Source organism: Sinocyclocheilus rhinocerous, unplaced genomic scaffold (assembly GCF_001515625.1).
Source record: "Sinocyclocheilus rhinocerous isolate Xijiao unplaced genomic scaffold, SAMN03320098_v1.1 scaffold753, whole genome shotgun sequence".
NCBI classification, from domain to species: domain Eukaryota; kingdom Metazoa; phylum Chordata; class Actinopteri; order Cypriniformes; family Cyprinidae; genus Sinocyclocheilus; species Sinocyclocheilus rhinocerous.
The window spans coordinates 964,712-986,080 of NW_015655991.1; the positions used below are offsets into that span (position 1 = coordinate 964,712).

A 21,369-nucleotide genomic window follows, 5' to 3' on the forward strand; every position below is an offset into this window, starting at 1 on the left:
CACTGGATAGCTGGCCAATCACAGCACACCTCGCTTTTTTAGAACGATGAGCTTTGTAAAAATCGAGGCGGTGCATAGAGGAGAAACAATAATGTACAGTATGTGGAAAATATTGTTTTTTTAACCTTAAACACATTTCATTACACCAAATACACAAAATAATGTTCTTTTTAGCAACATCATATGACCCCTTTAAATATTCATCATTAATTTATTATAATTTTGAAAGTCATATTTGTTAATCTACAGAAGTTTTAAGAGAAACATACATTTTACAAGCAATAAGCCACTAAATATCTTTTACAGTGTAATTAAATATTGTGCTCTGAAAAGTGTATTGATTCTCAAATGTCCCTTCTGACTATGCTTGCGATGTTTTATATCTTGCCACCAGGGGGCAGGCGTAAGCAAAGAAAATGGTTTTGAGGTACAGCATTGAGCCACAGCCATTTAAATCAAACTGAAAACAGAACAAAGATTGTGGACAGTGGAAATATGCAGAAAGACTAGTTGAAGCTGTGCTGCCGGCAGGAAGTCTGAACAGACTCGTCATGCTGTGCCACTGTCTACGATAATAACATTAGAAAGAAAGTCTGATGCTCACTAATGACTACATTTATCTGGAACTCCCCTCCCTTAACCACACGGATAACGCAGTACCACCACAGAGCTAATGAGAGAGATGAATATGAACAAGACAGCAGAAACAAACCCCTTCAAGTGACAGCAGCTTTGAGATGGCAATAAATGGACGCAAAAATGGGATTAAACCAAAGCTAAGAGACGTGTATAGGGTTAATGCAGAGCAAGGACCTTTTACTTTATTCACATTCCTTATTCGGAACAATTCTTCAGTGGAAAATATTTAGCGACCGTTACCTGACCTTACCTAGGTTGTGTGGTCTATTGGTTAATGTTAAAGGGATAGTTCACCCAAAAATGAAAATTACCCCATGATTTCATCCTCAAGCCATCCTAGGTGTATATGACTTTCTTCTTTCAGACGAATACAATCGGAGTTATATTAAAAAATGTCCTGGTTCTTTCAAGTTTTATAATGGCAGAGAATGGGTGTTGAAATTTTGAAGTCCAATAAAGTGCATCCATTCATCATAAAAAGTGCTCCACGTGGCTCCGTGATGTTAATAAAGGCCTTCTGAAGCAAAGCGATGCGTTTGTGTAAGAAAATATCCATATTTAAAACTTTATAAACCGTAAATCTCTAACTTTTGCTAACTGTCGTACGCGCATTCACAAGAGAGTGGTGTTCCAGCGGATGAATTGGGACGTAGGTGTAGCATTCATTCAGTTCATTTCAAAGCTTAAAAATAAAGTCTCAGGCTTGAATATCCTGTTTCTAGGGAATCCAGATAATAAGACTATTACTTATAATGATAAACAGTCACATAAATTTGTAGTTACCTTTTTATTTTTTCCACTGTGAGGTGGAAATGAGCATTTCACTCAAACAAATTAGATTACAGAAATAAAAAAGTGGGTTTCAAATGCCACTTCGTGTGACTTTAAAGCTCTCTCATGCGTTCACACAAGCACCTCACCTCTAACAGAGTGGCTGCTTTGGCCAGGTCAGGTGAGCGAACCACCACACAGGTATCCAGGTTCTTCAGTGTTCGAGCTGTTGGGGCAACACAAATGATATGTGCAATTTAGCTCGTCTGTCACCTCTTGTGGGTGAGCAATTATTAATAATAACATCTTCCATTAATAATATTTACCTTCAAAGCGCAGGTTGCCCATATGCAGAATGGCAGCCAGCAGTTTGGAGATCTCCCAGTTTTCAGTGTCAGTAAACATCAGGACCTTCATGGCTGAGAGAATGCTGGAGTACTCTTTCATATCATTCCTCCCCTCACACACCGTACAGTTACCCTGGATGACAGGTCAAGAGGGAAGGACAGAGCGGACACGCACAAGCAAGCCTTTTACACACTCTCTTTGTTCCTCTACTGCCATTAGATGGATATCAACAAGCAAGATATGTTTTCTTTTTATATTATCAGAACAGTTCACTCAAAAATAATCATCACTTACTCTTCGAAACCTGTATGACTTACTCTTGTTCCAAACCTGTATGATTTATTTTCTTCAATGGAACACAAAAGGAGAATTTTTGAAGAATGTCTTGGCTGCTTGTTTCCACATAATGAAGGTGAATGGGAATTGGCGCTGTCAAGCTCCAAAATGACAAAAAGCACAATAAAAGTATCATAAAGTAGTCAATATGACTTCAGAAGACTTGCAATATAGTGCACAATTTATATGGACCACTTACATTTATGACAATTTTATGCCATCTATTTTGTCACTGGAGCACGACAGACCCAGTTTTTTGAATATTGTTCAGAATAATTACATTTTGTGTTCTACAGAAGAAAGTAAGTCATACAGGTTCAGAACTACATGATAATTTTCATTGTTGGGTGAACTATTACTGTAACGGAAAGGGTCTATTCAAATGCTTTCATAACGTACAAGAAAATGCATTAGTCTGTGTTGATAAAAAAAAAACAGGCCCTCACCATAGTAAGATAATTGTAGTCTGTGGCCAGGCCCAGGCCTAATTTAGTCTTCTGATCAGGGCTCATTCCTGCCAGCATACAGTAGAACACATGGTAGTTCCTCTCATCAGCTGCCTACAAAGACAGTTAAATGTAATCCCATCACTGACATCACCATAATCAATAGCATGATAAAGAGACTCAGAGTGAGACACGTTCTGCCGATCCTCTCTCACCTGTCTGCAAACTCTTGATTTCTCCAGCAGGTACTGCTCGATCTTTGCCCCCTCGATAGCTCCCTGCTTGTTGAAGTGAATGTCAATGTATTTCCCAAACCGGCTGGAGTTGTCATTGCGTATGGTCTTGGCATTACCAAATGCTGTGGGAACAGTGAAAACAACGGAACTATTCTCAATCCCACAGTGTTAGACATTTATTAAAGACATAGAAGAAAGAACAGCAAAGCATTTGCTGTGTAGTTACAAAGCCCAGCTGTCTTTCATACATGGTTGAACAAAGTTCTGAATTCAAGGACTTTTTTTTCCAAATCAAGAGTTGGAATTTGAATTGAGAATACAGAATACATTTTTCTAATTTCTATAAATTAAGTTCTATGCTGTCAAAACAAATAATTTAAGCCATCAACTGTATAAAATATATATAAAATGAAAGAAATGTATGTAAAAAAAAAAAGTTATGTTAAATTAAGAGATGTATATTAATTTTACACAATTTTCTTTCATTTTAAATTTCAAACATCAGTTATTAATATAAAGTAACGCTTCTGGACATATCACATATACTGTATGAATGATAACTGATATCTTTAATTTGTATAGAAAAATGAAATGGAATATTATTATATTGAATATTATTATTATTATTTTATTAATGAATATTGTTTTCTTAAAAAATATTGTATTGCATTAAACTTACTTGATTTTTGTATTTTTACTTCCTTAAATTAAAATTTTAAATTAAAAAAAAAAAATTTCCCTACTCAATTCAAGTCTAGGAATGACATTTTTAAGGAATATTCAATTCTATTCTGATTGGCATACCACCCTGCTTTCATAGTATAGTGTAAATTAACAAGTGACACAAGTGTTTGTTAGTTTATCGACCCATTTTAGTAAACAAACAGCCTGAGTTCTGGTTTAAAGCCTTAAGCTTGCTCATGGGGCTAATGCATGTGAGAAGCTTGGCATGAATCAATAAGTACTGATACGGTACAGAAGGAGGAAGTGTTAAGCCCCATTCACACTGAGAGCGACTGAAATCGATTGAGCGACTGAGGCACTTGAAATCAAAGAAAATCGCCAACTCTTATTAAAAATTGATGATGTCCAGTTGCTTTGTCACTCCAAATCACATTCATTGTGAACGCTCCTTTACTAATAGGGTGTAGAGCAGATCACAGGACTATGATGTGACCTGGCACTGAAACTACCACTGGCGGTCACTAGATCAGTGTTAGACAGGTAGGGTTTATGTCACTGGGTTTAGAGATGATTCTCCTTACCTTCTAAAATAGGGTTGGCCTCCAGAACCTGCTGCTCAATCCAGGAGTGTTGGCCGCTGATAGCTGCCAGGAACTGTAAGATAAGCTTGGTGCTCTCCGTCTTCCCAGCTCCAGACTCACCGCTGAACATACACATAGTCAACAGAGTTATCGCCAGCAATCAGTAAATTACAATGGGGCAAAAAAAACAAAAAAACAAACAACAACCCTTAAACTTACCCTAAACATTTAGAGGCTGTGATTTACCTGATAATACAGCACTGGTCCTTGTTATTTCTTTGCATACTGAAGTAGCAGTTGTCTGCAATGCCAAAGATAGTGTGAACGCTCCTTTACTAATAGGGTGTAGAGCAGATCACAGGACTATGATGTGACCTGGCACTGAAACTACCACTGGCGATCACTAGATCAGTGTTAGACAGGTAGGGTTTATGTCACTGGGTTTAGAGATGATTCTCCTGACCTTCTAAAATAGGGTTGGCCTCCAGAACCTGCTGCTCAATCCAGGAGTGTTGGCCGCTGATAGCTGCCAGGAACTGTAAGATAAGCTTGGTGCTCTCCGTCTTCCCAGCTCCAGACTCACCGCTGAACATACACATAGTCAACAGAGTTATCGCCAGCAATCAGTAAATTACAATGGGGCAAAAAAAACAAAAAAACAAACAACAACCCTTAAACTTACCCTAAACATTTAGAGGCTGTGATTTACCTGATAATACAGCACTGGTCCTTGTTATTTCTTTGCATACTGAAGTAGCAGTTGTCTGCAATGCCAAAGATGTGTGGCGGCATCTCTCCTATCTTTTCGTTTGTGTAGAGGCGGATGTGATCAGGTGTGTAGATGGGCAGGAGCTGGTATGGATTCACCGCTATCAGGATTGATCCTGTGTACGTCTGAAATTCATTAGTGTGAACACATACTTGAGTGGTTACAGATGTAAAAAAAAATTGTGACAATTTAAAATGATTTAACTCTTGAGTGTGTAAACACACAGTTTCATTATCTCGTAAGGAGGTGATGTAACAACGAACACAGTGCAACCCGTGATGCCTGATTAACAAACTAATGGCCTTATGTGTTTGTTCTTTTATGAGTCTGTTCTTTTTAATAAACATTCACAAAACAGTCTTGAACTAGTTTGTGGTTTGAATCTGACTCACTCAGTCAGTGAATCGTTCAGAGTTATTACTGAAGTCACAATTGACTCCCACAAGTCATTTCTGGGACTGTGCAAGCTTTGGGGGTGTTGATGGAAGCGATCTACTCCATCTATGATTTGATCATCATTCTGAATCAGATCCAGATATAGTCTTTTACAAAAACGAGATTTTCTCTTTGTTCAAAATTTTGCTTTTTTATGACACTTGCCCACATTCAAGTGTTGATGAAAAAAGAATGCACAAAGCTAGAATAAAACATTTTCTTTTGTTTAAAATCAGTAGATTTGACAAAAGGCATGTTACAGATATTCATCCCACAAAATATTCTGGGGGCCATGGATTTTTGGAGAAAATTATTAAAAATGAAGGCAACTTAAAAAAAAAACAACAACACTGATGGGGAAACAGTGACTGTCCTATCCAGGCTCAATGTGCAGATACAAGTATTATAAAGTAAGTTTAAATATTAACCGTATTGATTTTTTTAACATTGTATAATCATCTATGACATTTGCATCTAACATGCTATGATTCATAGAGACAACATCATTGCTTTCCTGTTCCTCTTTCAAACTGTCAAACTGATATCATGACAGAATTTCCTTGTTTCAGCTCTTATGCTTAGTTGAATAACATCACTGAAACATATATCTTTCATCCCATCAAAACAAATTTAAACAAAGAACAGTTTAGGCATTGTGTTTGACAACTGTGGGCCTTTATGAATCAGTCAGACCTTCCAATTCACTAACCATTAGTGCTGATGTGCTTTATATCATCAAGAAAGAGCAAGTGACAAAAAACTGAAGATTGAAAAACCTCTGACATTCTGGTTAGATAAGCAAAAAGTAAACAAATCTGAGCAGCTAAGTGCACTAAACACATTTCCATACAAATGAGTCATAGCAATGGTGTACCTCAGAAAAGAGCAATGACCCTACAATAGGACATTTTGCCTACGCCATGTGATTGAACTGATTCAAGCATCATTTGAAAAGCCTATGACAAAGTTACAATGCATTACATTAGGTATTCTAGTGGTGAGAACGGCTAAAAGAGATTCTTTGATGAAACAAAAGAAAAGGTCACATTTCACGAAGTCAATTTGATCTGCAGCCTGAAACAAAACAATGAGCAAAAAACCTATACCATCTAAGAGACCAAAACAAATCATTCATTCGTTTCTCTCAATCTTTTTACGGAATGAAAACACATGCCCTGATTTCACGTTCTGCAAATACTACAATGAAGGTAAAATGCTTTGGTCTCCATACATTGTACAGTCATAAATCAATGCCAATGTTCTAACGACAGTCTATTTTTCTGAGTGAATGAGCTTTAAAGCATATAATCTTTAAAAAATGTATTTCAGTGGCTTACAATTAATGTGAAGCAGCAACAAGCCAATGTCAACTGCAATTTAAAGTCAGCATTTTGCTGTTTTCGACCCATTTTACTTCTATAATCCAATGTAATTTTTTTGTGAAAGAGTATGCTCAGTGAGAAAAACATAGACTTGAATTTGATCAAATAAGCCCTAAATCTGAATTTGACTATTGGTTAACATTATGCAATAGTCTGTGTAGTCTAAATGTTGCAATTTGAGGTGCAATGTGAGATGTTAAATGTTTTTCATATTGTAATTGCGTTTAAATATTGTAATCACAATATTTGACAAAATAATTATTATGATGTTTGAGCCCAATCATGAAGTTTCCCATGCAGCCTTACTAGGTTCCACAGTAATAAAAAGAATGTCACCAGATAGAGAAATGCTAAAGGTCACGCTTACATATATGACCCTGTCGTTGTAACGGATCAGGAGATTTCTGAGGATACCAGCTTCATTCAGGTCCCCGAGACGGATCATGTCCTCCACCCCTTGAATGGAGGTTGGGTGCATGGGCTTGATGTTTGTAGCATTCTGAAGACAAATCCGGTGCTCCTACATGGGAAAATACCGACTATTACTAATAAAACTGATATAAAATTCAACATTCAATTAAACCTCCTTTCTGATTGGTAGAGAAAGAGCATGTATAGTTCACTAACTGGTCTTTTCTCACATGTTGGGTGCTATTATGAGTGGTACACACTGAAAGACCCACCTTTCCTTCATCATCCAAGACCTGGATATGACCAGAGTCACAGAGTTTGACCACGGCGCCAAAAGGGACGTCAAACTCACGGCCTGTACTGAGATCCAACCAGACATACTCCCCCTATGAGACAACCAATCAAAAACCAAATTTTTGTCATTGGAAAAACGGCAAAAACAATCATTTAAATGGAGAGTTCGGCCAAAAATGAAAATTCTGCCATCATTTACTCACCCTTCACTTGTTCCTAACCTCTATGAGGTACTTTCTTCTGTTGAACACAAAAGAAGTTATTTTGAAGAATGTTGGTAACCAAACAGCTGATGGTAACCATTGACTTCAATGGTATTATTTTCCATATTCTGGAAGTCAATGGCTACCGTCAACTGTTTGGTTACCAACATTCTTCAAAATATCTTGTTTTTTGTGTTCAAAGAAAGAAAGAAAGAAACTCAAACAGGTTTGGAACAAGTTGAGAGTGAGTAAATGATGACAGAATTTTCATTTTTGGGTGAACAAGTAAAGTAAAAAGTTGAACATTGAGCAAGAGCATGAGAACAAGCCTTACCTGTTGCAGAATGACCATGTTTCTGGTTTAGAGTTTTCACATTAGAAGTCACCATGTGAGGGACCTATACAGGATAAAATAAAGGGAAGGAGAGAAAAAGAAATCATTAAAAATTAAATGTAAAGTTAGATCAAATTAAAAAAAGATCAAAGCAAAGGTCAAATAACCCTGCTGTACTCTATGAAGTGAAGAAATATATCTATAGGAAAGAAACAGGCTGTACGTGACAGCACATTCCACACCCTAGGACTTTGCAATCAATTATTTAAAAAGATATTAAGATCTTTTTAATAAAAGCAAGAACCTGTGAGCCTGTATCAGAATAGCATAAGTGCACTCTGAAGACACATTTCCTAGAATCTGATCAAAGATTCTCACTGCATCATAAATTTTAAAACGACCCTGTTGGGGTATATTTAAAATTATAATGAAGGATCATTTTCACAATATAGCTTTACTAGTATGGATCTACTAATCCCCAGAATATTAAAGACCAAAAACATCTCTAACTTTGCAGAGAACAGAATAGCTAATTCTATTAACAATGTGGGTCAAATTACAAAGTAGACACTGACCCAGACAGACTAGACCAAACGTACAATACATAAAGGCCAACAGAAATTGTATTACTGACTGTTCAAAAGAACAGTGTTTATTTGAAAAATATTTTTTTCTAACAATCTTGTTGTCATTACTGTCACTTTCAATCAATTAAATGCATCCTTGCTGAATAAAAGCATTAATTTCTTTTAAATAAACAAAATAAATACATAAAAATAAAAAATCTTGCTGATCCTCAATGCTGGAACGGTAATGTACTACACATTTCCTTTAAGCGCTACATGATACCCTGAGCAAATTCTGCATCACAGAAAATAATCAGTCAAGTACAGTTGAGGATACCAGATCAGCCATTGTGGCATCCCATCCTGCAATGAAAACCACAAATCAGGGGTTATTGGAAGATAAGATTAAGACTGTCCACACCATGGTTGTTAGAAAGACATTATTAGCACTACAGAATATCACACAGAACGCCTTTTAAATAATATACCACTTGTAGTTACTTGAAGCAACTGCCTGATACCAAATATACTTGATGTATGTATTAACACCCTGTGCTACTAAGGATAATTACACAGCTGTGGAAGCAGATTCAACAATAGTTTTATTCAGGCAGAGCATCCTCATGTCCTTACACACTACATGTCATTACAACCAGCATGAAGCACAGTGCATGAAACCCACAAGACAATGAGCTTCCCTCACTGATTTAAAGGCTAATAGACTGTGGTCTGGAATTAGTCACTTACAATGACAAGAACAAGCTAATGGATTGAAGGTTTCTATGATTGAGAGGCAACGACATAACTGTCCATATCGTAACATCACTGAAAGAGCCGTCAGGAGAGCAGACAGACAGCTTAGATGAGACTCTGCTAATTGGCCTGCAGAGTAGGTCAAAGGAACAATTTGCACTGTCAACCCCACATAGACTCATCTCTAAAGTTTTCACCACCATGATTAAGCGCCAATGTTCAAGAATAACTGTATTCCTTGTCCCTTTTATTGGCAGTGTTTTGTGCGCCTTTGAATGTTTTTTTTTAATTGTCTGATCACTAGGAATAACCAGATCTCAAAACCTCAGAAACTTCAAGCTCTTGTTGATCTTCGAGCCCTCTTATGATCAATGAATAAACTTGCATTAAAGAAATATATTCCACGTTGTGAGTTCAGTTCAAGTTAAGCTCAGTCTACAGCATTTGTGGCATAATGCTGATTATCACAGAAATTAATTAAGATATATACCTCCTTTTCTTTTAAAAAGAAGATTGGGGTTTACAGTAAAACAGTTACAATGGAAGTGAATACTCATTTCCATAGCATAACCACAAGATGTAAACAATGAGTTTTACTTTGAATTGAGTGTATTTTTTGTGTAAATTTATATCCAATTTTACAGCTTTGTTACCATGACGATGCAATACCATGATCCCAAAAAACCTAAAATGACTGCAAAAATTGATTTAAACGGCTTTACAGTGCTAATAACTCACACGTTTTAATACTTACAGAATACTTAAGTGCTTTAAAAAAAAGATAAGCTTCATATTTCTGCTCTTAAATCATCTAAAGATTGGCCCTACTTAAGACAAAAATGTTGTCGATCTGACCTTGACACATACACTATACCTTTAAAAGATTTTATATTACATAATAAAATAACTGATTCAATGCTCCAGACTCCATAGGGTTAAGCAGTAGCTCAGTGTATGTCAGGTGAGCAGCGGGAGGGAGAGGGAGTCTTTAGGAGCTTACACAGATTCCTCTGGATAAGCTCGCCAGTCGCCGCTAAGCAACGTGCCGTTTGAATATTCCAGCTGAATCATTTCCTTGTCTTTTCAACACTGCATAACTGATTACAAGTTCACCTGCGTCATGAGCAGACATTATAAAAAATACCTTGCTTAGCTGCCTCAGATCTATTTTTAGAGTTTGATAGGTTTATGTCACTATTATCAGGTTAGATGTGAGAATGTAGTTTGGGGAGTGAGACTGAGGCATGTGTTTCCTCATGGCACACTCAATAAGAAGATTAGCATGGATGTTAATCACATAGTATAAAGGCCAATTTTGTTTTTAAAAATTTGATATTTGTTAAAGAAAAAACGAATTCAGAAAAGCTGTACAATGCCTAAATGAATTAATGGTTTGGTATAGATATAAGTCAGTAGATGCACTTGGCTTTTGCTAGTTTGAGTTTTTACAAACACTGAGAGACTGACAGTATGTCAGTGTGTCACATGGTCAAACACAGAACTGCTCTCAGCGTTGTCCTCTAAACTGAGATGCACACAGGATTCTTTGAGAAATTATTTCTGAGATTATTCACAAGAATACCGACTTGTGTCCATTCCTACCTGCTTATATACAGAGTTCTACTTCTGGTTCTATCGTCCTGAAATCAAAGGGTTTTTAAAATGGATTTTTGGTTAAATAATGCCTGAAATAATGTCTGTGGTTAATACAAGCTCATAATATTTTTGCATTTTATTCTACATAAATACATACAAACATAAACATAAATACATCAATAATACCCACTTGTGATTTAAAAAAAAAAGTTTTTACTTGTCTTAAAAAAGGGGGTTGCTAACAAGTCATCACTCTGAATGGATAAACTCTAGTATCTACTCGCTAGTCCATATTCACAGTTTCGTTGTGTTTATAATCCTGTTCTTGCAAACTATTTTTACTCAAACTTTCAGTTAAATCAAGACTGAAAGAGTCGTCGGAAGGTTAGTGATGTTTACGTTGAAGAATGCAACTGTGGTGAAGAGCGTTTATAGCCTACGTTTACCTTTTTACTACTGGAGATTGTATTTAGGCTACAAAACTCATAAAAGTTGTGTTCATTTATGAAAATTATCATGATGAACAAAACAGGTGAGAATCATAAAGTTGTTTGTAGCAGCTTATTTTCTTAGATAAACCAAAAGCCAATGGAAAAATCCTATTGCTTTTTTTTTTTTTTTTTTTTTGAGGCAACCATGGTGACTTCCGAAGTTCCAGGATAGCCAACAAAAATACATCACTGCAACACTCTATTAACAAGACTATAAATTATATGCACTTTTGAATATCAGGGAAGCTTTGAAACTGTAGCCTGCCAAGCTACCCAGACTTTTAAGTAATTAAACTAGGTACTAACTACACTACACTTTTTAGTTTTAATAACTGAGTTGAAAATGTAAGGATAAACAACAATAGCATTTAACATTTGGAGATGCATAACTAAGAACTAGAGAACGTTTCTGTAGAAGATTTCTACACACTAGGTTTTAGTTAACACTGGCATTTTAGAGAAGAAAAAGCATCTGCCAAAAATGAAAACAACCTGCTATATCATTCTAGCACATTAAAAGAGATTATAGATCGCAAACTGTCTGGCTTTTCTCGCCTAACCACATCTAATCTCACACTGTATGGGATCAGTTTAATGCCAGAAACACATTTTGAGGAGCACTCTGCCATAATTGCATCCCACAATGCACTTCCAGCTGTAACAAAGAACACCCTGCATAGAGCAAACATAGGATGCACAGAATTAATATGCTGCTCCTAAAATCAATGAATAACTTAACAGTGAAGTGTTGAATAACCAATGAAAGCGTTCCCTTAATACTGCTCATGTTTTTCTAGACTTATAGGTCAGATGTTTATCTGGCTTGTTTCATAAGCGGTCGTTCGCCCTGGGCCAAGACTCACTAAAGGTCTTAAATCTTGTGGCCCCTCTAAACTCTTAACTGCTTTATCCAGCACCTCAGTGAGTGCCAGAGGCAGATTAACACAGTCACATCCTCGGTGTCTGTCAGCTCAGAGTCTGTGTCAAAGCAGCAGCACGTCAAAGCAATTCGCTTCTCGGTTTAAGATGTTTCTTGCCATCCACACAACCACATGAGGATGATTATAAAATACAGTTTTACACATAAAATAAATCTCTAAAAAACTTTAAAAGCTTCGAAACTGTTAGAATGAAGAGGAAATATAAATAAAAATAATGTAATAAAATAATAAATAAATACAATACAATATAACAACAATAATAATGGTTATTTTTGTCTTGTTTTCCAGGAAATATATTTAAATATCCTTACATATACAGTATTATAATAAATATCCCAACTTGAAGCAAACTTGTGTGAGATATCAAGACTTGTTATATATAATGTTTCTCACTTTACAGGCTGTTTATTCTTGTTTTAAGCATAAACCTTGCTAAATTGTACTCGTGATTAAAACAAGAATAATCTATTTGCCAATGGGGTAAAAACTTAATTTAAAAAAATGCATTAATCTTAAATTAATTCAAGATATTTGAATTAAAACAAAACAAAACAACAAAAAGCTAAATGAAATAAAATAAAATAACATTTATCTGAAAACAGGTCTAGGCTTCTCCAGTAAATCCATCTCATTTAAAAAAAAATGTTAAAATATTTTTAACATTGGAATTTTTGTATTTTTTTGCTTATGTTAAGGATTTTCTGACAGTAAAATAACACTCACTCTCAGCTAACTGTAGGAAGGCATAAATGGTTCCTCCTGAGGCCTGGTACAGAGCGCAGCAGAGCAGAAAACAGTCAGCAGTAAGTAGCTTTCCGTAAAGCCTTAAAAGAGCATGAGGTGCTGGACGGCTAAGCCATGAGTATGAACACTTACTCACTTCACAGTGACTCAAGTGTTTGTCTTGCGTTCTGCTCTCTCTTCTTCTTCTGTCCTCTACACCTCTATCTCTCCGTCCTTCTGTCTCTAGCTGTTATGTCCACACGTCCAGGTTCAAGAGCTGATCTGCAGTCAGGTGATTGACAGGTATAAATTATATCAGAGGATAAGTATACTTTTCCGCAGTCACTCAGTTGTCCTCTTACGTATGTCCTACTGTGGGCTACCTGTTGCTGTGGGATGCTGGGTAATGCAGCAGGAAAGCATGCAGCGTGTCCTTCAATGGCACTCCTGATCCAGCTTAGAGGGAGGCAGGGTTAACAGCGGGCGGTCACTGTGGGGGAGGGAAGGCCTTGACACAAAGGTCTGCTGGTCACTTCATCTGAAGTACATGGTCTCTAGTTTCCCGTTACTCTCTCTTGCCTCAAGCTCCTCTGAAAACTGAACATGAAAAGGTCAAGCTTTTGTATCTATAAATGGATGCTGGGTGTGCCTGATTCAATGAATGTAAAGTTTAAATGGAAATGGCTTGAATCCAAAGTATACAACATCCATAAATAACCAGACAAAGTGATCAAAATAATACAGTCAAGGCTCTTTTAATAGTTTGAAAAACATATTTAAATATTAAAGTATCATATTGATTTTTCCTGACCGTTTTCTAATCAAAGAAACTAATCTGAAGTAAAATGAGGAGGATCAGTTTGAACTTTGAATTAAATTAGAATTAATCTATCACTTTTTCACATTGATTTCTATGACTCAAAAGATAAAAACATTCATTAAAATTCATTATTTACTCACTTTCATGTTGCAATGTCAAAACAAAAATCAAAACAAAACAAAAAGTTAAAATAATTAAATAGAGTTAGGGAAAATAAAATAAAATAAAACATGTAATTTGACCAAGTTAACTTGAAAAGTGGAGCATCAGTGAGGTGAGAAAATAAAGAAACTCTTCTTCACATCATCAAACATCCCGTTGCACAAAAGCAAACCAAACCAAAAAAATTTAATTAATTACTAAAATAAAATGTAATTTGACCAAATTAACTGGAATAGTGGATCAGTGAGGTGAAAAAAAAACACACATATCACGAAAAAACGCTTTCATATCAAACATCCTGATGCGTGGAACAACTCAATGAAATACTGCAGCAAGATTTTTTTATCTTTTATTTTAAAGTCATGCCACAAGTTGACAAAATACAAAAGAAATAAAAATAAGTACTTCAAATAAGTATATCAAATAACCACAGTGTAACCCAGGAGAGACTTCCACGCAAAATAAAACACATTTAAACAGAAATAAGATACAGAAACCTGTACTACAATCAGTAAAGATATACTATATATGTCTGTGTCTGTCTGTCTGTTTGTTGTTGTTTTTTAACACAAGATTCATGGCTAGATATAAAACAGTAAACAAAGGAGTATAAAATGCTGATAAAAGATACTTGTTAGAAAGATAATATCAGCTATGTTTCATAGAATGATACCATGCAAGATATTTTGTATATTTCTGTTTATGTGTATACAGACACTTCAGTTTCAAGTTCAACATCAGCAGAAAAAATACAAGAGTATCACAAGCTCATTCTCTGGACGTCTGACCCATGTCAAAAAATGACAAAGAGCGATAGAATTCACTCGCTCCACAAGCATTCACTGGTTATTAAGGCTGTACTCTATCAAGATGCGTAGAGAAAGTCCAACGTGGCATGACAGCATTTGTGACGTCGTGTTTTGAAGAAAAGAGGTTCACTCAGCCAAAGTACATGCAGCAGTCAAGACCAAAGAGCCAGTAACATCACAGAGAGCAAATAACAGCCAACGGAGACACTCAGGAACGCCATTCACGTGATCGTATGAGTCAAAACAATGCCAGTGATTCAGAGGAAGTTAAAAGTCTCTACAGACATAATACATGTTGAGATTGTGAATAAATTACGCAAGAGAGTGAAACTGGGCAATCTCTGCAAATATGTTTATGTTTCCTTCATAAGTACATTGCATTAGCTGTGCAAACAGTGTATAAGTTACTGTATAAATTCATACTGTGTATAAAACCTGTTCGTAAACGAACACAAACCCACATGCAATGTAAAATTACACTTGCACAAGGAAACAGCATCAAGATCAACTTGACACGACATGGCAAAAGTTCCTCTATTTGATCTGAAGCATGCACTACAATTTGAGTGAACCAGGACCTTCTAACCATTTAAACATCATTGTTCTGTCGTATGGCCAGGGCCAAAGAAAATTAAACTTGTGTCAGTAATAATTAAAGAAAACGTGAACAATCAAAATACATAAAAAATGTTTGACATTAAAAGGCATTTGAACAGTTCTTATTATAAGCCATTGGCTACTTATGTTATTTGGCAAAATAGACAGAAAAAAAACAGGAAATGCATATGGCTCCAACTGTACTGGCACATTGGCATCTTTCACAGCATTCTCTTCAAAAACAAAACAACAAATACAAATTTAAGCTTTGGATGAAACAAAGTGAAATGAAGAATGAAAGCTTTGTTGTCTTTAACAGCTGAAGAGATTTAAGGCTATTTATTAGTTTGTTTAGTCAGATTAAACGGTATAAGGTGTGTAATTTCTGCACACGTTACCTAACAGAAGTGCACAAATTCCAGTACAAGCCCCTCGTCTGTTATTGGTCATATAAACAGATAGCCCCGCCCCACACTCATCCCATTGGTTAAGCCAATGTTGCTGGTGGGATTGCTCAAACAAACAGAGCAATGTTTTGATAGCGCAACAGAGCCAGAGTGTTAGACTTCAGGGAAATAAATATATGGGAAAAGCAAAATTGTTGCCTTAAACTTCATTTGAATTTTCTGTTAAAATGTTGCTGTTTGAATTTATACTATCAATATAACATCTCTCTGCTCAGTACAAATTGCTATTATCTAAATCAGTCAGTCACAGAGGTCAAAAAGGAGATAAGTAAAATCCATCCACAGACAAGAAATTTTGTTTGCTAAATCCCCTGTTTACACGTCATAATCTGGCCGGTGGAGGAACAAATGATGTAAAAGAATGACTGGGCTATTGTTGTGGATTCAATCTGGTTGTATAAAAACTGAAATGTAACAGAGCTAAAGAAAAAGCTTCATTCATGCCTGAATAAAATCAGTTTGTCTCCGATGTACCACATTTTGCCAAAGGCTAATCCACGGGGTTTGAGCGTGGTCTTGTCATCCAACATTGTTACTCTGATTGGCACTGTATTGTTCAAACCTGGTATATAACACCTCTTTGTGTTTCTCTTCTTCCTACTTTGCTATCTTTTCTTGTTCCTCCAAGTTTGAGTGTCATTATTCACTTGGATCAGTGGCTCAACTTTAGAAACATTAAAAATTTTATAAACAGTCATTATAACCTAATATTTGAGATACTTATGCTACATTTTTGACACACAATATTAAAAATGGCAAACAGGCTCATGATAACTCATGTACCATTTGGCCTTCACATCTGTTTCATTGTGGAAAAAATAAAAACAGATTATTAAAGAAACTTTACACAAGGTAACAAAAATAATACTTCAGAGGCAATATAAAAAAAATAATATGAACTGAAATTAGCAAACATGACTTGTGAAGGAATAAATCCTCAAATTTCCAGCTCAACACACTGCAGAAATCATAGCAGTGTAGCTGACATTCAAATAAAAAGACACGAGAGGATGCTAAAACATATCCAACCATGATAAATGAGTGATCTGGACTTATTTCTGTTTTCCAAAACTCACTTATAGTGAATGAAAGCATAAACAAAGACACTGTAGTGCACAAAGAGTTCTGTAGCAGTCTCTGGTGGAACAGCACAACTAGCCATTGGAAAGGACACAAAGCTGGTGATGATAGTCACCACGGGTCTGTAGTTAAGGTGTAGTTATTCATTGTCAAGAGGAGTTGAGAGACAAAACGAGGGATCTTCTCTTAAGTACAGAACGTCTGTTAATGCAATCGTGCAGCAGTTCTAGCGTATCTCAAACAATGGCCCATGCTGTTTGGCAGGAGTCTGACTAGAAAGTCATTAAGACACAGACAAATCCTTGTTTTACAGTCTCGCGATCCTCAGAGCAAGAGTGAGGTAAAGATATTTGTGGGTCCAAAGGCCTGCTCTTCATCCTTTGAGCACCGCTAGCACTGATTTCCCTTTGATTTAAACATGTATTACCTTTTAATGGTCCTTAGGTTATGTTTGAGGGCTAGTGGATCACAAACACTCATACACCTGGGTGACCAGACAACCACGATAACAAAATCGGGATACATGCTTACATAGAGTATAAGCAAATTTCGGCCAGATTTGATACTTGTTTTAATTCAAAACAGTCTACGAACAAATTTGAATTTAAGAAACACTGTTATATAAAAAGTCTTGGATACATCTGATCTTTTGGTCACACTACAATGAATCAAACCTAAACGATAATTCTTATGTTGTAAATAAAAGCAAAAGTTTTTATCTTAAGATTTCTCCATTTATTGTTTTAAGATGATGTGGGAAAATGTCAGCCAATAAAATACTAGCGTGTACTTCTAATTTGTCATCACGTTTTTGTCATTTGCACAATTATGAATGTGCATGTTAGCACTTCTCTATATTGTAAGGACAATGCAACAACATCTGTTAGTGGATCGAAGCAGTGTTGTTATTGTTTTTAAATATCTTTTAAATAAATTAAATATCTTTTTTTGGTTTGAAAGCTGAAAGAAAAGAAAATGTAAAAATATCAGATGAAAAACTAAGGAATTTGAGACGAAATGAGAAATGTTGCCTTGGTAACAATTGAAACAAAACATTTTTAAAACAGAAGCACTAAAAAACTAGAACTTAAAGAAACAGAAATGTAGTAAAATAATCTAAAAAATGAAAAAGCAAATAACAAAATTACTAAAACTGAAATTAAAATGAAACCGAGGCTAAAGGCTACTTCAAAATATTAATAAAAAACAAAATAGTATAAAAATAATACTACAATAACACCGGTCAAAAGGGCCACATAAGCTGACTTCAAAAACATCTCGTTATGAACAGCTACACACTAGAAACTGCTGGTTTCTAATGATAGAAAAATCATAGCGATGACATTTTAAAACACTGTTTATAGCTGTCAAACTAAAGCCAATACAAATTATTAGGAAAAATGTCATCCTAAATATAACTTTGTCGGGATGTAGGACTCACTAAATCAGGACTATCTGGTCACCCAAAAACACACACACACGCACAAAAAGGTAAAATGCTTATCAAACCTCCTGGCATTTTTATAATGCCCATCCATGTTTTCAGGCAAAGAATGGCATGGTGGACAGTCCAGGTGGGCTTTTGGCTGTGGGTCCACTTGAGTCTTCATGCTCCAGTAGGCTCTTTTCCAGACTCCTGTTGCTAAGCAACGCGACCTGGAGAATCCAAAGAAGTGCCTGCTGCGGCCCACCGGTCACTGAAATCTTTCAGCTAAATGAGAGCTGATCAGGTCTGGCTAAAGATCAAGGTCTCTGTAATCAGGTGGACCTCCACGTCACTGTGCATCTTGAAGGAAACTGTGTGAACGGGCACACTTGTTGACACTGACTGAATATTTGATGACTGAGTGCGTGGAGGAGAGAAGGGATGGAAAGAGAGACAAGGGAAAAATCGTATTTGAATCATTTCCCAGGGCTGGGCTGCATTCAGTGATCTGGCAGACGAGACGTGGCTGATCATGTGACTAGGGCTCCTAAAGGACCTAATTCTACCTTAGACCACTTCAGCTGCTCATGCAAACATAATGCATAGCCCTTTATTACAATATCTGATCATTACTAGGTGGTATTAAAATAATAGTTCATCCAGAAAATAAATTTTGTTATTATTTACTCGTTGTCATTTTGCACACTAGCCGTGTTTCATGGAACATGAAAGAAAAATTCTGGAATCAGCTATTTTCCATACAACAGTCTGCCAAGCTCCAAACAGACTCCAAACATCATACAAGTGGTCCATATAACTTATTCGAAATCTTCTGAAGCGAAATGATAGTTATACCATGCGAAACTGAATTCATTATTCACCTATAATCTTCCACTCCAGTGAACCGTTAAATCGAGAACCACTGGAAAGTGAATGAATGAATCATGGAACAGTGGTCATTCAGTTAGAACTCGAGAACTGATATGTGATTCAGATCAAACGGTTCACTAAAAAGACTCACAAGTTGAACGGTTTGTTCATGAATCAAAATGAACAAGTTCAACTCACTTTTTCAATCTAGTCACAAGGAGTTCTCAAGATAACAGCTCACTAGAGCGGAAGATTATCACTGAATAATGACTTAGATTTCAGTCTATAGACCTTATTCAGACTAGACACCATATTACAGTCTTTGCAATGGCATGCATAAAGGGTTTAGATTGTGTCATTTTCACAACTCACAACTTTAAAAACAGTTTTATGGAGTGTTTGTCTCCTGAAAGTTTTTTTTTCAGAAGGGCATTTTGTCAGCTGAACAATTGGTATGATGTTAAACAACAGTACAATCCACTGAACTCACTGTACTTCTATCCCCCACAGCCTCGCTTTTGTTCCTGTCAAAAATTAAATATGCCACTACCCTGACTAAGGTCTATGCCTCATATACGGTTACAAAAGATTTGGAATATACTGTATGGAATACATTTACGATGCTTTTAAAGCGATAGTTCTGTCAAAACTGAAAATTCTGCCATTATTACCCTCAAGTTGTTCCGAACCTGTAAAAATGTATTTCTTCTGTTGAACACAAAAGAAGATATTTTGAAGAATGTTGGTAACCAAACTGTTTGGTTATGAACATTCTTCAAAATATCTTCTTTTGTGTTCAACAGAAGAAAGTACCCCATACAGGTTTGGAACAACTTGAGGGTGAGAAAATGATGACAGATTTTTCAGTTTTGCGCGAACTGTCCCTTTAAGAGCTTTATGGATGTGGTCATTAAGATTCATTATACTTCGCTCCACTGAAAAATGAACAGCAAAAGGTTTGGAAAGACATGAGGGTGAGTAAATAGTGACAGAACTTTTTTAGGGTCAACTAACCGTTTACTGAAAAAAAAAAATTATTAGAAAATTAAGAGGGCAAAAAACCTTGTGGGTGAACGAGGAACCCAAGCAGAGAGTGAAGTGGCAGGATGCACAAGTCTGCGTTTAGTTTCCGATCAGATGTTGGTTAAATTGGTGCAGGTGATCACACGTACAGTCAGTGTGCCTGAAAGGTTGTTGTCTTGGCGACTACCCTTGTCTTTAAGATAGACCGTGTGCTGCTCTTGGCGGTCGTTAGGGTCACTAAAGAGGGTCACCTGACCCAGGAAGGTGTCAACAATCACATTCTTATTGTAGATCTGAGATCGGCATGGAGCAGTCAGAAGGGTTAAGCAGGAGAAATAGAGAAGAAAAGCAGAAATAAGGTGAGTGGAACAGATCAGTGTACAGACCAAGGAGATCTGTAGCAGTTGGTGAAAAGGACTGAAGGAGGAATAGATGTAATTAAGTACTTCCAACTCACCTCGATGTGAATGCCTTCCTTTGGCTTTTTGCGGTAGAATATTCCCTTTATGTCAAAATTAGGGCAGCGTGTGTCTTTATGCACAGGGGAGCGAACCTTCTCCCCCTCACAGGTGATGATCACATATGGGTCAGAGGCTAAAGAAAAAAGACATGTCAGCAAGACACTTTATATGACAGGATTCAATGCATTAATCTACTGCCTATACCAATGACACACTGTAAACAAGATATTTCTATGTAAACAATAGAAACAAGATATTTCTATTTGACAAGCAAAATAGCATGACATAAGACTGTTATTCTTTATTCTTATGCTCACCATTTATTTGATCAAAACACTGTTAAATCAGCAATATTGCAAATATTATTACAATTTAAAATAACAGTTTTTCTGTTTGAATATATTTTAAAATGTAATTTATTTCCAGCTCTCGCATAATTTTTGCATGTTTACATCATCACTGTGAATACATGTTTACCACTGTAGCTAGGTAACAACTAAAGTGGAGAAAACACCAGTTTTCTCTGAACAACCAAACAAACTGAATTCTGATATCAAACCAACAGCTTTATTAATCTGCTACAAAAAAGTTTTAGTCACCAAACTCCATAAAACACCCTGCATTCAACCACTCACTCACTCACTCACCCACCCACTCACCCACCCACCCACTCACTCACTCACTCACCCACAGTGACCAACATTCACAAGATCGG

At 36.3% G+C, this 21,369-nt stretch overlaps 2 protein-coding genes across 9 annotated transcripts in view; both read right to left on the bottom strand.

The window, feature by feature from the left end:
* LOC107718980 (unconventional myosin-VIIa-like) overlaps positions 1-13,399 on the bottom strand; it is a 42,654-nt gene extending 29,255 nt beyond the window's left edge. For 3 of the 8 annotated variants that reach the window (XM_016526254.1, XM_016526253.1, XM_016526246.1), the window contains exons 1-10: positions 13,097-13,343; positions 7,870-7,933; positions 7,311-7,424; positions 6,995-7,147; positions 4,751-4,935; positions 4,505-4,626; positions 2,756-2,898; positions 2,541-2,654; positions 1,737-1,890; positions 1,560-1,636 (exon numbers count right to left, since the gene is read on the bottom strand). In XM_016526254.1, coding sequence (XP_016381740.1) covers positions 1,560-1,636; positions 1,737-1,890; positions 2,541-2,654; positions 2,756-2,898; positions 4,505-4,626; positions 4,751-4,935; positions 6,995-7,147; positions 7,311-7,424; positions 7,870-7,887 — 1,080 coding nt within the window. In that variant the 5' untranslated portion in view covers positions 7,888-7,933; positions 13,097-13,343. Of the gene's footprint in view, positions 1-1,559; positions 1,637-1,736; positions 1,891-2,540; positions 2,655-2,755; positions 2,899-4,041; positions 4,164-4,287; positions 4,316-4,504; positions 4,627-4,750; positions 4,936-6,994; positions 7,148-7,310; positions 7,425-7,869; positions 7,934-12,939; positions 12,983-13,092 lie in introns of all 8 variants that reach the window. The other 5 variants (XM_016526251.1, XM_016526249.1, XM_016526247.1 and 2 more) reach the window with 5 other exon arrangements.
* A 6,688-nt stretch (positions 13,400-20,087) lies between these two features.
* LOC107718981 (calpain-5-like) overlaps positions 20,088-21,369 on the bottom strand; it is a 30,257-nt gene continuing 28,975 nt past the window's right edge. Inside the window, exons 13-14 of the mRNA XM_016526255.1 lie at positions 20,651-20,787; positions 20,088-20,486 (exon numbers count right to left, since the gene is read on the bottom strand). Of these exons, the coding sequence (XP_016381741.1) occupies positions 20,304-20,486; positions 20,651-20,787 (320 nt within the window). The 3' untranslated portion in view covers positions 20,088-20,303. The remainder of the gene's footprint in view (positions 20,487-20,650; positions 20,788-21,369) is intronic.